Here is a 15,865-nt window from a genome sequence, read left to right on the forward strand (position 1 = left end):
GGAGTTCGATCCTGCTGTCCTAGAACACATTTTTTCATAGCATGCAAACATCAGCCATAGCAGGACTATGGTGTCCCTGGCACCAGGGGATTAAAAAGGCTGCAAAACAAGTGTGTGTGTTTATCTATATATATCTGTCTTAACTGAAATGCCTTATGTTTGCTTTTCCTGAACCTCGTATCCCTAAAATGTGGGATAACAAAAAAAAAATCTATTACCAACTGTTTTGTTCTTTGTTCTGACTGGGTTTTTGTGCTTCCTAATAATAGTCAATACAATGTTGCATAGCTAGGATAAGCTGCCTGGAGCCTGTCTGGGCAGAGCAGCATGAGATAACATTGGTTCATTTCCTGTTATATGTGGTTTTATAGCTATTTAGTTGGACCTTTTCCAAGTGTTCCAGTAATACCAAAACCATACGTTTTTTCAGGGAGTAATACCTTGACAGGAGGTAGTTACTTTGCTGGTTGAAAGCTGAAGTTCAGTTTCTGCTGTTATCTGATTTTTGAGGTCAGTCAAGCAGCAGAGGCATTCTAAAAATTACTAGTAAAGAGTTTCAGTCATGAGGAGATGTTGGTATAAAGGTTACAGTTCATGACTGCACTATGCTTGTTTTAGCTCAACAGTTTTTATTCATCCTCATTCTCTGTGGTTTGAATCTTACCACCTCTGGAGAAAAGTTGCAGCTCTGGTTCTAAACGTCTATTCAATTTTTTAAAAACTGACTTCTTGCTGAATCTGAGGGTGTTTAATGTGCATGCATTCTACATGTAGTTTACAAACAGTTGCAGTAACACCTTGACACAGTGCTCACCTTTCAGTTCAGGCTGCTTGCTTGCACCAGATTGGAGTGATGGACAGCCTGGTGAGCTGCCTGGGGTGTGAGACTGCAGTACAGCTACTGGCCTGATCAGAAGGACTGTTGGAGGCCAAGGGAATTGTTCTGCTGAGCAGCTGACTTGCAAACAATAGTGATTAGGCAACAGAGTTAATGTTGTATGGCTGGGGACACTTAGTAGTGTTTTCCTTTCCTAGTGTTTCCTTTCCTAAGGGATCAGAGATTGTAGTGATAGGACAAAGGGCAATGGCTTCAAACTGAAAGAGGTAGGTTTAGGTTAGGTATTAGAAAGAAATTATTTGTTGTGAGGGTGGCAAGGCACTGAAACAGGTTGCCCAGAGAGGCTGTGGGTGCCCCAACCCTGGAAGTGTTCAAGGCCAGGCTGGATGGGGCTTTGAGCAACCTGGCCCAGAGGAAAATGTCCCTGCCCATGACACAGGGGTTGGAACTAGATGATCTTTAAGATTCCTTCTGAACCCAAACGATTCTGATTCTATGATTGTAGTTTTTACTGGTTTTCCACAGACTTTTCTAACTGCCTCTTGTTTAAGGTGTAGCTTGGGAGACAGTTTGGTGTAGTGCTCCTTCAGTGTGAGTGGGAGAACTCATCCAGTTCTGGGCTCCTCAGTACAAGAGAGACATGGAGTTCCTGGAGCAGGTACAGTGGAGGGCAACAAAGATGATTGGGGGACTGGAGCATCTCTCTTATGGGGAAAGGCTGAAGGAGCTGGGGCTGTTCAGCCTTGGGAATAGACAACTGTCTATAAATATCTGAAGGGAGGGTGACCAAGAAGAGGAAGCCAGGCTCTTCTCGGTGGTGCCGAGCAACAGGACAAAAGGCAATGGGCAGAAACTGATGCACAGGAATTTCCATCTGAACATAAGGAAGAACTTCTGTACTGTGTGGATGACTGGGCACTGGAACACATTGCCCAGAGAGGTTGTGGAGTCTTCCTCACTGGAGATATTCAGTTCCGTGCCATGTGCTCTAGGATAACCCTGCTTGAGCAGGGAGGTTGGACCAGATGACCCTTTGTGGTCCCTTCCAACCTGACCCATTCTGTGATTCTGTGACCCTGGATGAGGTGTTCTAGAGGCATCTGCAAGACTGGAATCTCCATATAGGTATTGCTAGAAGACTGTAGCATAGGGTATGCTACAAGACTGAATAGAGGGTATGTTTAGTTATTGTTCTCTTTCACCATGAAAATAGGGGGAAATATTTTTAATACTCTTCATCCAGCCAAAAAGAGATTTAGAGGTGGTTTGATTTTTGTTATCCAAGTATGTCAAAATGCTTCAGTAAATATTTCATTGATAATGATAACTGTGGTATTATTTATGATACATTACTATCTCTTGCTTGTTCTTTCATTTTTTGAATTCTTGACATATATTTGACACATACTTTCCTTGGAAAAAGCTGAGAACTTTTTTCCTATGTGAATATGACGAAAGGACCATATGAGGTGTAGGCTGATTTTTAACAAGCATTTAGGATGTAGTATGGCTGCAATAGAATGCTATTGCTGGGTATATGAAGAATGTATTCTCAAAGAAGAGGGGAAGTATTTGAAAGAGTAGATCCAGTCTCTGTGCTTCAGTTCATTTGAGACATGAGACTTACTTAAGTTCCTTTTCCAATCAATAGTAAGGCTGTCATTCATGTGGGTGGGATTTGAAGTTAACACAAACTGAGTCTGTATTCATTAAAACATCAGCACATGTTGATATATTGCGTGTTTGGGGGATGGAGGGAATAGATTTAATCTTGGTTTATGATTTTACCATCTGCTACATGTAACGCCATATGCAGTCAGACAATTACCTTAAAAATTTCATCTGAAGAGTTGAAATAAAAGCCAATATTTTTCAAAAGGACTAGTGAGATAAATAGAAAAAAACTCTCTTAATCAGAGGAGCGTCATCAGGAGGAACATTTCCTACTGTGAGAGATACTGGCTATTTTCACTACCTCAGCTGATCTTTTTTTTTTTTAAGTTATATTGGATGCTGACCTGAAGCTTTGGCAAGTAGATGGGATTTTGCTAGGTTCTCCCATCCGTGAGTAAAGTATCGTAGTTTTGGTTTGAGGGATTTTTGTTTTCTTTGACACTTCATGTCTATGACGGCAGTTTTTCTTCTGTTTGTGGATATTTGACTGTCAAATTATTCCAACAGAGCAATGTTAGTAAAGAGCCTTAGGGAACTGAGAGGACTGTACATCATTGATTCCCTGGGATTTTTCATATTTTCTCCCTCCTTTTGAAGTAAAATTCAAGATTTGAGGATTAACTGGCCAGGATTCAGTTGCTCATTTTCCTAGCACCATGTCTTTTTAATCTATGCAACTTTCAGAGAAAAATCTTTTTATTACATCAGATGTGTTTGTGGGGAGAGAATAGTGCTTATCTTCTTGCGAGATGTTCTTTCTAAGAAGACAAGGTCTCCAAATTCAAGTCCCAAAAGGCTGTGCTTTTCACAAGTAGCAGTTCTGTAGGAGAGGGGGATATTGAAAGAAGGGCTGTTTTATATTTTTATTGTGTTCATTAAAATGTTATTATGTGCTATTCATTTGTATGATCTCTTAAATACAGAGAGGTGCTATATTAATTTCTTTTCAGAAGCCGAGAAAGGATATTGAACAAGAAGGCGGTGCTTAATGTTCCAGTGACCACTAGGTCTAGCTAGAAGCAGCAGTGTCTTAAATTCTGTAAATGTAGAGCTATTAAGATGATCTTACATCTGTAATTAACTGAAATTACTAACAGTTTGGAATTGTTTGATTTTGCACCGTAAGTAAGGAAGAAACATTAGAAAAATATAGAACAATTGAAACATTTTCAAAAACGAATTACAGATTTTGTCTCTTAGTTAAGCATTTATGTGTGTAGCCGGCTCCAGCCAGCACCTCTTGCCTTCGGATTAGTCTGACTGATTTGATGAAATGGGCTGACATGGATAGGCTTTCAGAAAGTGATCTGATGCTGCCAGGTATTGAGTGTGCTGGCCCAAAGCCTTCAAAGATATGTGTGTTCGTATCTCCTAGATATAAGTACTTCAGCTGATTTGAGAGCTCAGGCCAAGATTACCTATCTAATGTGGATCAGGCTGAACCATAGTAACTATCTGTGTGTGTGTACATGCGTGGCCTGTCCCAGTCCCGGATGTTTTCGGTAATGCCCTTCAGCTTGCAACTCAGGGGCCCTGCAATCCCTTTGCAACTTTTATTACTGTAATTTGAGCTTTTGAATCTTAAATAATGAGGGATTAATAAAGGAAGGGAGTTGGAAAATGAGACTTGTAGCATTTGTTCTTGATTGGGGCATCTATTCACACCCACTTTTGAAGACCCTGTATGCTACACGTGTGTTTTAAAGGGTGTTGATGTAACTGAGAATATTACAATTGGATTTAAGGTGCTACTCTTTCAAAAAATCCTATTTTTATTGAATGATTTGATTCTATTACTTGCATTATACATGATATGACAAGTTACAAGAATGGATCAAAGGAAAACAACAGTTTTGTCTTGTGTGCTCAGCAAACTTAGAATATACAGTGAAGTTAATTAGGGTTAGGAAAGAATACCAGAGTTTGTGAGATCAAAGTTGGGATGGAGTGTTACAGGGCAGATTTTAATAGAATAAATGGAATATATTTTAACTTTAAAGTGGAGTAATGTGCACTAAGTCAAAATGTAAAGCAATATGTGAGCAGATGGGAAGTGCGTGTCAGAAAGACCACCTGATCCTTTCTGACTTTAGGCAGTGTAGCTTATATTTTGACAAAGAAAGATGAGAAAGAAGTAAAAGTGGCTGAGACAAGTTGCCTCGCCTGGGAATGAGGAAAGAAGCGAGTCACACACGCTGCTTTGGGGTAGCAGGTTTAGAGCTGACTGACATTTGGAGCAGCACCTCAGCTGCTGCCCCCACAGCTTGGTCCTTGGGCTGCCATCCCAATCATTGCCCAAATGCAGTTAGAGTTGGACTCTTTGCATTTAGAATTTGTGATGGTGACAAAATACACTTCTTCACAGTAGGAGACTATAGACTTTGTTATACTAGAGCAGTCTTGCCGTCACTGTTAATCTTTTGTCCACCACCACCTTTAGTAAATAATATATAACTTCTGATTCTTTTTTTTTCTTTTGACACCGGACCTACTGCATATCTGCCTTTGTCAGGTTTAGCTGTTAGATATCTAATGTGCTCTTGAGCTAGGGAAGGGAAATTGAGGTAATTATTTCTTGTGTTTCTTAGCTTTACTGCATATGTGCTCTTTTTTTTTTAAAGTGTATTTCCTAAGGAAATGAAACTTAAGAGCTTTTACTTTTTTTTTATCCTCCACCTTTGTTCTGTATCTGCCTGTTTGTCTGTCTGATGACTTTGAGCCAAATTTGAAAGGTTTCAGAGATATAGAGTTCCCAAAAAAGATAACCGTCTAGATTAACTTAAGGACCAAATAATGCCCTATCTGAGAAAAAGGCCACTGTGTTCCTACACTACTTGCCACCGACTATCAAGGTGAGATTCTACCTTGAGACAATTCTATGAGACCCCTCAGGGCCCTCTGAACAATTGTAAATTGATTTATTTTCTTCTGTTTTCTTCCCACATAGTGGTTTCTCCTGTCTTTTACTGTTAAATTCTTCCTTGTCCACTGCTTCCAAAGACTATTGGGTCTGCAAGTCTTCTGTACTGGGCTCTATAAGCTTTTTTCCTTCCCCCTCAGGTAACAGCAAAAAAATGCATGTAAACTAGCTTTTGCTGGCTCTCTTGTTCCACTGAAATAGATACCTACTTCCTACAGAAGGTGCACTCAGGATTAGTTTCAAAGAGCTCATGCTTAGTAATGGACTCACCAGGAAGAGTAGTTTTCCCACTTGTAGATTTAAAAATGAAGACTCCTGTATTGTCTCTCTAGGTGGCCTGACCAGTATGCCAGGATAAACTTTGGGTTCTGTGGATTTTAAAAGATAGAAACATCCTTTTTCAGAGTTGATTTTTATTTAAGACCTGAGCATTGGAAACAGTGTGCCAGAGGTCTGAGAAGGCCTTCCTTCAAGCAGTCTTGAATGTAGTTTTAATGCACTGAATAAACATTAGGAAGTAAAATGCTTGCCCCCGGATATCTGTAGCTACTTCACCCTTTCTCTTGACTCTGACTTGCCAAATTTTTTGTTCTTTATTTAAAAAAAGTGGAGAATAGTCTGCCTATGTGTAATAGTGGCTCTTGTGCCATTAGTCACTACATATCCATGTCCTGTAATTGCTGAAACCAGCTCCAGCAAATTCATAATTTTCCCTCTGCCTTTGACTGTGGGGCTTATTAGGTTTTAGCAGGGTCAAAAGTTCATCCATTCGCTCTTGAAAGCATCTGATTGCCTTACATGAGCATATTCTTGAATAGAAATATCCATTCAGTTCTCCATTGTAAAGACAAGCAGTTTGGGTTCTGGCATCACACTCCTTAGTTACTTGTTAAAAATTTTGTCATATACTTCCCAGTTCTCAAGTTTCCTTTTAAATTGCTGAACTCACACACAGAATAATGTTTCCTAGCTATTCAGCTGTAATAGTTTGCAATTGTTGGGGGAAGAAGACTAAATTAACCATTGTGCAAGGCTGTGTATGCAATAATCTCCAACCAAGTTCTGGGTTAGTTGAGCTCAATGGATCTTGTGTAAATGCCTGCATTGATTACTTTTAAAGTTTACAAAGTTGGTCTATATCTCTCAAAAGTCGTAGTGGGGTTGCCTTTATAGTGAGGTCTTACAGTTTTATAGTATTAGAGGTGTAATTAAAAAATAATTCCTGCACTTTTCATAGCCATTCTCTGATTTGTACACGAACACGTGTTTACTGACATATCTGTATGCATACATTTTTACAGACTTGAGTATCTCAATCTTTCCATGTTTTAAAAATCTAATAATGCATGTTAAAATGCATATTTTAAGCACACATCTGGTATTGTGGCATTTGACAGCTATTCAGTCACTGCCCTCTGAATGGATGGAGGTCAGCTAGGCGGGGAGTCTCTGAACTGATGTCCCCGTTGCTATGTTGACTTCTGGGAGAACAGAAGCAGCTGACCAGGAAGTCATTAACCTTGGAAGTAATTTAGGAGTACCAAAATGATAGGTCTCAAGAATTGCTTTCTTAAGGCTTTTGTTGTTGGGCTGCTGGCCACTTCAGTAGTAGAGTCTGAGCTTTGAGAGCCAAATGGAGGAACTCCTCTCTCCTCTTGATTTTGATGGTATCCTGTCTCATAGTTAAGACTCTTTAAACCACAAATATTAAGCAACTTTTTCTCTGCATGAATGTGTACTCAAACACATGCCACAGGCACCAGACATCTTGTCTTCCTCTTTCTTGGAAGATAAATTTTATTTGTTTTTTGCCAAGTATCTCTCATACATTGATATATAGAAATCAATACAGTTTAGTAATGCTAAGATCTTCTAAAAGTGATTATTCTGAAATATGTATGGTTCTAAGTCCCACTGGCCAGAAGGATTTGCTATATTACAGGGAATTTAATTTGGTTATTTTATGCTAAGCTATTTGAGTAATTTTGCAGTTCCTATGAGGATTAGTTTTCTCTATGTTTTTCCTCTTGTGAGGCAACTAGCTTGTGTTATTGTTTTCAGCACCTGTAAGCCTAACTGTACTGTTCTCCTCTGAACATCTGTCATCTTTAAAGTGTGTACATCAGCTTCACTCGAGTCCACCAGCCTTTTTGGGGTGACTAGGGTGTGCCCTCAGAATTGTTTCACTATTGAGCCAATGACTATTTTAAGGTCACCTTGGTACTTCTAAAAATACTGATTTTACAGGAAGCAGTTCAGAAATCTGAAAGAATACATTTCAGATGTATATTGTATTGAGGTGAAAACTGAATGTATGGTATCCTAGGCTTTGTGGCTAGAAACTTGGTTTTACTGAAGTAAGGTCTCTGACTTTAACAGGTGAAATTTCGCAGGTAGTATATGCAGTTGTTTCATAGTTTGGCGTGTGAAACCATAACTGCCCTAAATATTGCACCTTGTTTCCCTACAGATGTGCACTGGGAACTACATATTTGTTCCTTATATGATAACTCCACACAACAAGGTGTACTGCTGTGATAGTAGTTTCATGAAGGGACTAACAGAACTGATGCAGCCTGGTTTTGAGTCGCTGCTTGGGCCTATATGCTTACCTCTGGTGGATCGATTTATTCAGCTCTTGAAGGTGGCACAGGCCAGTTCAAGGTGAGTTGCCTTTTTTGTACATCTGTGTAAAATTCATCTATTCCTGCTGGCAAAATAAATGTTAGGCTCTTGCTGTGGTGATGCAATATTTTGCCTTCTATTCAGACAAACTGACAATTAATAGTTTAGCTTGACCAAATCTCTCCATTGACACCGTTCTGTCAATACATGTTCTGCATTCATCTTGTGGGAGGGCTGCGGGGCCAGAAAAACAAGTGCAAGGGACCTGTCCAAAATTGCTGATGTGAAGTTGTTTCTCTCCAGCCAGTATTTCCGGGAATCCATTCTAAACGACATCAGGAAGGCCCGTACACTTTACACAGGCAAAGAGCTTGCAGCAGAGCTGGCAAGGATTCGACAGCGAGTGGATAATGTTGAAGTCTTGTCTGCTGACATTGTAATAAACTTGCTGCTGTCCTACAGAGACATCCAGGTACGAGTTCTGTGCACTAAGATAATCTAAAAGAGTAGTAAATTAAATTATGTTCTCACTGAAATTGTTAGTGTATTTTGCACAGAATTGTTAACGAACTCTATGAATAAAGCACACTTGTAAAAATCTTTTACAATATCTTCACTGATGTTTTTTACTCTTTTTTCGGTTGTGTAGTTTCACTGTTCTTTGCCTTTACCTAGCAGAAAAGTGTTGTTTTATAACAGTGTACCTAAAAAGTACATGACATAAAATAACTTCTCCATCTCAGCGTTACTGTGATGAATGGCCTGTAGCGTGTCCTAGTTAAAGGCCATGGTAGCATTCTGTAATTGATAGGTAAATGTATTCTTTGTCACCATGCTTGTGACATTTCTTATGGAAACCTAAATTGTTCCATATGCATTTCAGCTTTTGGAGTGAGGCTAGTAATTTTTTATTTTGTTATACATAATTTCAACTGTTTTTCCTTAAACATTTTGAAGTGGTTTGGTTTTGGGTTTGATTTTTGGTTTTCTTTGTTTTTTAAATATGTCAGTGAGTAAGCCACGGTAAAAACTGTGGTATTCAAAGAGTCTTTTGTTTTTGTGGGTCATGCCTACTTCTGAATTTTGGGATGCCTTAATTTGGATGCAGTTAGCTTTGTAATGTACTCACAATATGAATGCTAATATGTGTTCAGCTCCTGAAACTAACTTTTGTCATGAAACAGATGTATGGCAATTTCCACAGGTCCATGCTGCAGCAGCACAGGAGACCAAATTGTGTTTCCCTGCTCAATACTGTGATTATTGACGTTTCTGCTGAGTGCTAGGCTGTTACCAGTTTTAGAGTGAAGAAACCGAAATCCATAAAACTTACAATGAACTGAATATACTTCTTAGTATGAAATACTAGCTGCTTAGGTCAAAGAGTTTATATAGGCATACCTCAGTACAGCCACTTAAAACTTAATTTTTCCCTTCTTTTGGAAGGATTATGATTCTATTGTGAAACTGGTGAAAACTTTAGAAAAACTGCCTACTTTTGACTTGGCTTCCCACCACCATGTGAGGTTGCATTATGCATTTGCGCTAAACAGGTAAGAAGTACCCTTCCTTCTGCTGTTGAGCAGTAAATCAGAACTGCAAACATCATAAGGGGTGGGTAATCCTTTGTGAAGTTCCCTACTGGAATCTTTATATGCAGTCCTACAGTTTTGACTGAAGCAATTTTGAGGACTTTGACCTTTGTGATAAATCAAAGTTGCTTTTTCTCTCCTACTGTCAAATTTCATTCATTTTTTTTTTAGCATGTTTGGTTTGTCTTGTCTTTCCATAGGTTTGCATTATTTTTTGTTTCAGTACCTGAATTGGAGCAAATAATGCCTAGCAGTATTTTCCCCTCTGTAAAATACACTTTTAACATTGCAGTATGAGTGCTGCAGCATTTGTGCTAGCAAAGACATCATCTTGTTCAAGTCTGAGGTCTGGTAATGTCGGGACACAGGAGCAGACCGTTCATCAAATGTCCATCAGAAGATCTTATTGTATTATAATAATGAACTAATTTTTGTGTTCTCCGATAACATAGACTAAATGTGATACGTGGAGGAACACACACTACTTCCTTGGATTAAATGAAAGCCAAGCTTAGATTTTCTTTCTAGGGTAATGGCATTTAGGCGAGGGACTAAAAGGGGAGTTTTTTTTCAAAGGAAATTACAGATGTTCTCTGCTTCCTTGCTGTTATCACAATAAACATTTTGCTGTTGACTTTTAAAGGAGTAGACCAGGTGTCAGTAGGCATTGAAATTCTCACATACAGAAAATGTCTACAGATAATTCTGCTTTTCACAGGTTTGAATTTTGTAATTCAGGTTCACCGAGGAACTGCATATCATGCCAAAGTGATGTCAAAACTAGTCCCAATTAATTAGCTGAAAAACTAAATCTAGTTTTGAAAGAAAAAAACAAACAACCCCTGCAAAAAAATTAAAAGCAGTTGTTTGGCGTTGTTTTTTCTGAATAAAATGTCCAGATCCTTTCTTGTACCTTTATACCAGTTATATGAAGGTATAAATATTGCGCCTTTTTTGTTTCTGCTTTGCCATAAATATGTGAAGTTTTGCAGATTAAATAATCCAGCATGTATTTGCCACTTCTGCAAAGCCTTCACAAAGGTCACTAGGTGTTCCTTGGGATTTTAACAAATTATTTAGACCTCAAGTTCACAATTTTCTGAAACAAAGTCACCTCTGAAAAGACAACTTGACTAGTTCACTGAGGCATTAAAAAAACTTCAAAACTGCAGTATAATCTTCTCAGGCAGATCCTAATACTTCACTGATTCTGTTGGGATTTCTTTCAGACTGAAAAGTTTGGTTTTATGGGTGTGACTCTAAGATGTAGCCTTTGAGGTTATCTGACAAAAGGTCTACACATACATTTCTGCATGGATAACCGAAGTACCTTTGTTATCTCAGTGAAACACTTTTCCCAGCAATTTGAATCAAAATCAAAAGGACAATTCATTACCTATATTATCAAAAACGCTTTACTTCTTACTTTCAAGTTGATACTTAAGTACCTCTGGAGAAGGTCAGATGAGATTTTCCTCTTCCTCTCTTCTCCACGTTGAATGTTAAACTGGAATCCATGACAGTTATGAAAATGTTCATGCTTTGGTGTGCCAAGAAGGAATTACTTGGGCTAATTGTAACTTTCTCCTTACTGAGAATATAGAGGATGTTTTGTGAGCTAAGGCGGGCCTGGAATAGTCTGCACTTCTGAATCTTTGCTGTGAAAGAAGCTGTGTCTCTTGCTTCTAATCCAGGTCACTAGTACGGAAGGATGGAACGGCTTAATTAGTCAGGATTAGTCTGACCTAAATTAAGAAAGTGTGAGAGCACTGATGATGGAAAAGTAAACAGAAGGAAAATTACTCATTTGTCCTCTGTTAGCCATTCTGCTTGATTTAAACCTTTTCTTCCATGTCACTCCTTTCTAGAGCTACATACATGAGCTCAGAGATCATGAGCTCAGGCATCACTTAGAGTACACATGCTCTGATCTGTCAGGTTTAATATTGACACTGCTGTTGCAAGTGCATTATAACTTTCATAAGTTCCTGTAGAGGGGAAAGAAAAAAATCAATTACTGAACCTCAGATAAAGTAGGATCTCCTCTAGGAAGGCTTTTGATGTGTTTTTTTTCCTCTTTTCTTTCTGAGGTAGCCCTCTCTTGTAAGCTTCTTCAGTCCAAAGCTAGCAAAACAGATATAAACCCACTTTTACATATTCCTCCCAATGCAAATTGTAGCTACTAAAATAAAACAGGCAATTTCACCAAAAGCATATAATGCTCTCTCCAAACCCCTGAAGCATTGTTTTTGCTGAGAAGGGAGTAATTTGCTTGTTCAGAACACAAATATATTAAAATTCTAAACTTTTGATACTGAATGATTTATCAAAACTATGACTCACTAGGAAATGTCTAATGCTTGCAATTGTGTGGTTTTCTTGCCTGAAGTACTTATTGCCTTATTGGTTTTACTTCCTAACCTTCCCTATCATGGGAATTCAGTCTGGTTTGTGCTTTTTGGACTTCTCGCTTCACATCCAAAATGTATATAAAAAATAATATCACAAACGCAAGATTGAATCTTTTTTTCCTTTAAAGCACGGATTACAATAAAAGAAATATTAGATATGAACGTGAGGTTCGTTCATACTTTCTGTTTTAGAAGAAAACACATGATCTTTCTAAGAATTGCTCTTTAGGCTCTTGTTGCTGTTTTCAGTGCTTTGCTCTATCTAATGCTTCCTGAGAGAGAGAAAATGTATTTGGGGACTTTTATAAAGGTGTCTCACGATATTAAGAAAGGAAAAAAAAAGGAAGGGGAGTTAAGTATGTATATATAACATAGTCCATTGTGTCTAGAAGCACATTTTACATGGATGAAGTCATACATCTGTGTTCAAATACAGTCATGGAAAAGTATTTCTTGTTAACTTTACTGGGTTTCTTAATCAAGATTTTCATTTTTAATAGGCGAAATCTGCCTGGAGACAGACAGAAGGCTCTAGAAATTATGATTCCCCTGGTAGAACAGGAAGACCAAGTAGCTTCAGATATGTATTGTCTGGTTGGTCGAATTTACATGGACATGTTTTTGGAATCTGGATTCATAGATATAGAAAGCAGGGACAAAGGAACATTCTGGTAAGTACTGTTTTCCTGGTCTATGTCCTTTCGTTAGCTTGGGGAAAATATTCCTCAAAAAAGAATATATTTAAACTGGTTTTCATTCCAAATATTTGCTCCTTAAGGAATAGACTGAATCTTCTAAACTTCTTTGCTTATTTGTTAAGAATGAGCGATTTATGTTGTTCACAGATCTTATTCTGCAAAGTTCTTGAAATGCCTCACAGACTTAGAAATTCAAGTATCTCATCAGAGTGTATTTTCCTCATTTTTTCCCCAAATGCAAAGTCTCCTATTTACTATATTATTCTTAGGAGTTTGGGCCAGACAGTAATCACCCAGAACGACACGAGAATATTCTGAGTTGGAAGGGACCCACAAGGATCATCAAGTCTGACTCTTAAGTGAATGGCCCATACAGGGGATTGAACCCGTGACCTTGGCATTATTAGCATCATGTTTTACAAATGAGTTAATCTCAGGGTCAATCAGTCATGCATCGATTGGTTTATCTGCAATCTAATAGATATTAGCTGTCTAGGCTTGGTTTAACTCTGCACTGATGCTAAGCACATACCATTCTGTCTTTTCCCCATGCTCACAAGCAATATGACTGTTTCAAACTCATGCTGACAAAAGTTTTATCACCCCATCATCACCATATAGTATGTGCATATTGCAGTGGACTACAATAACATTCATAGTCAAAAAAGCACACAGGGGAGTAGACAATAATAGGTAAATTTTTCATTTTAGAGACAAGAATAATGCTTTTAGTCCTTTTGAAATGCACTAAGATGCTATTATGTGGAAGAGCTTAAAAAATGAAGGCACTGGATGCCATCCTAGAGTTCTGTCAGGATGAGCTGCTTCTCTCCACTCACATGAGGATACAGACAATGTGTTTATGTATCCTGCACATCACATCTTAGCTCTCATCTTGTGCTCATCAGCTGCTGGTTAAAGTAAATGCTTAGAATGGAAAGCTTTCATCTCCCTTTGTCATTTATCGCTTGTTTTCAATAAACTTCAGCTTAGAACTGTCTCTTGTAAAAGATAAGATATAATTGTTTATTATTTATGGCCTCAGAATACAAGTACAGCTTATAATTTCTGGTCATGCTTTACAGTTTTGCAATTCTTACTGGATTTTTAAAAGATATTGAAGTAACAGGAATGCAGCATATTGTTGTCGTCCCTCCCTTTGTATTTTGAGTTAAAGAAAAGTTTCATGTCCTCTAAGGCAAAGCCCATAACAAACTTTCAGGGGTCTTTCTTAAAAATTATATTTTGCTAATGTGATGAACAAATATAAAAAGAAATCTGTAGTTCTGTGTATAAATATTAGGCATTATTAAAGGCTAAATAAAAGAAATATTAATTACTTCTGCTATTGTACATCTTGCTTTTTTCCTTGTTCATAGTGCTTCATGACTAGATAAACTTTGAGATTTTCAAACATAATTGAACTAAAAATGATTATATGTAAAACAGTGGTAATTTCTTATTGTCGTTTTAACACACTTTGAATAGATGCATTGTGGTAATCATAGATCTGATGGTGGGAAGTGATTGCAGTCAGGCATTCCAGTTTAGGAAAGGATAGAGGCTGAGAGCTCCTGCAACAGGGTAGGGTGCTGGCCAACCAGCCCCTAAATAACCCCTGATGTCTCTGGCAAGTAAGACAATGCAGAACACTGTGTGTGCCTGCTGCCGTAGAACAGTTGATCTCTGTGAGTCAAGTTGGAGTTTGGCTGGAAGCTATACTGGATGGTCCAGTTGCTCTTGGTTTGTACTTTTTGCTGAATGTTGATTTAAATTTCTAGTGTTAGTCATACAGCAGGCTTGACATGGTTGAAAGGTTGACTCATAGCTCAGTGGAAAGCTCTTAGAAAGGAACAGACCTACCCTAGTGCTACAGCAGGCCACAACAGGAGAAGGTATATGTAGGAACAATGCCTCCATGGTAGTGTTACTTTATGTTGAGATAGAGGTTATTATCTCAGTCTTAGAGAAATGAGGATGTAAGAGAACTATAATGAATTGCAAAGATAATGAGAATTTGGCAGCAGAACCAAAGCACTGGTCTTGCAACAACTAGCGATGTCAAGGTACTTTAGTCTATTCACAAAAAAAAGAAAAAGCAGTGTACTTTTCTGACAATTAAATAGCAGAATAAAAGACATCTTTCATATAAATATGAGAGAATAGATGAAAGATTAATTATTAACTGTCACTTTCTTGTTGGACACTGACAGTGTGAATCAGATTTACCAAAGCTACCAAGAATTTATTCATATCTTTTCACTGCTACCTCCCTAATTCAGTGTCTGCACTGCAACATTTTCCCAAATGTCAGCAACTGTAACATTTTTCCGAAAGTACAATCTTTCTTGTATTGGAACAAAAATATTAATTTTCAAGACTTTTTCTTCTCATGTCAATCTTTCCTCTCTCCTTATTGTATGATGATTACAGCATGAAAGATGTCTAGGGCAAAAAAGGTAGTACAGTTCCCAATATCACTATGTACTATGTCTCCAAACAGGTAATGCCAGTCAGTGGGCTTCTCTCAGGTGTATATACTTAGAATCCATGAGAGTGTTGTCCTGTTAGGTTGGCAGGGTTTTTTTTAGGGGGTTTGCTTTTTTGTTGTGGGTTGGTTGGGGCTTTTTTAAGTGAGCAAGAATACTTTTTATCTATTTTCTTCCTCATTTTGTTGTAACTCACAGTACAAGAGGATGGCAGATGTTGAAAGAATTTAGTCCTCTCTGCTCATCTTGGTTTTTTTTTAGAGGACTAGACTCTTGTCTAATGATTAAGTTCTTTGGAGGTGGGCAACTGAAGTATAAAAAGTGTATATATGTAGCAGATTGAAGAGGAACCTGTCTTACAGTTTTCGAAAGCAGAGCTTATGTTAAAGGATGCAAAGTCCTGAATCACTTGAGCAGAAAAAACAACAAACAAACAAATTAAAAATCAGCCAGATTTTTGGCCTACTAGGATTAAAATGCCTTAGCTTTGCTTACATGTCAAAGTGTGGTCTATAAACCAAATCTTTAGGTTTTGCATAGATTATTTTTCTTTCCTTCCTTATATATTAAACTCACAACCTGCTTAATTTTTTTATGTATTTCGTTTGTTTGTCTGTA

General features: G+C 38.0%; 1 protein-coding gene across 1 annotated transcript in view; it reads left to right on the forward strand.

Annotated features, from left to right (window-relative positions):
• MAP3K5 (mitogen-activated protein kinase kinase kinase 5) overlaps positions 1–15,865 on the forward strand; it is a 104,925-nt gene that overhangs the window by 37,224 nt on the left and 51,836 nt on the right. The window contains exons 4-7 of the mRNA XM_027746585.2: positions 7,903–8,096; positions 8,361–8,529; positions 9,504–9,610; positions 12,561–12,731. Of these exons, the coding sequence (XP_027602386.1) occupies positions 7,903–8,096; positions 8,361–8,529; positions 9,504–9,610; positions 12,561–12,731 (641 nt within the window). The remainder of the gene's footprint in view (positions 1–7,902; positions 8,097–8,360; positions 8,530–9,503; positions 9,611–12,560; positions 12,732–15,865) is intronic.

Source organism: Pipra filicauda, unplaced genomic scaffold, assembly GCF_003945595.2.
Source record: "Pipra filicauda isolate LSUMZ 115617 unplaced genomic scaffold, ASM394559v2 scaffold23_size5868930_pilon, whole genome shotgun sequence".
NCBI lineage: Eukaryota > Metazoa > Chordata > Aves > Passeriformes > Pipridae > Pipra > Pipra filicauda.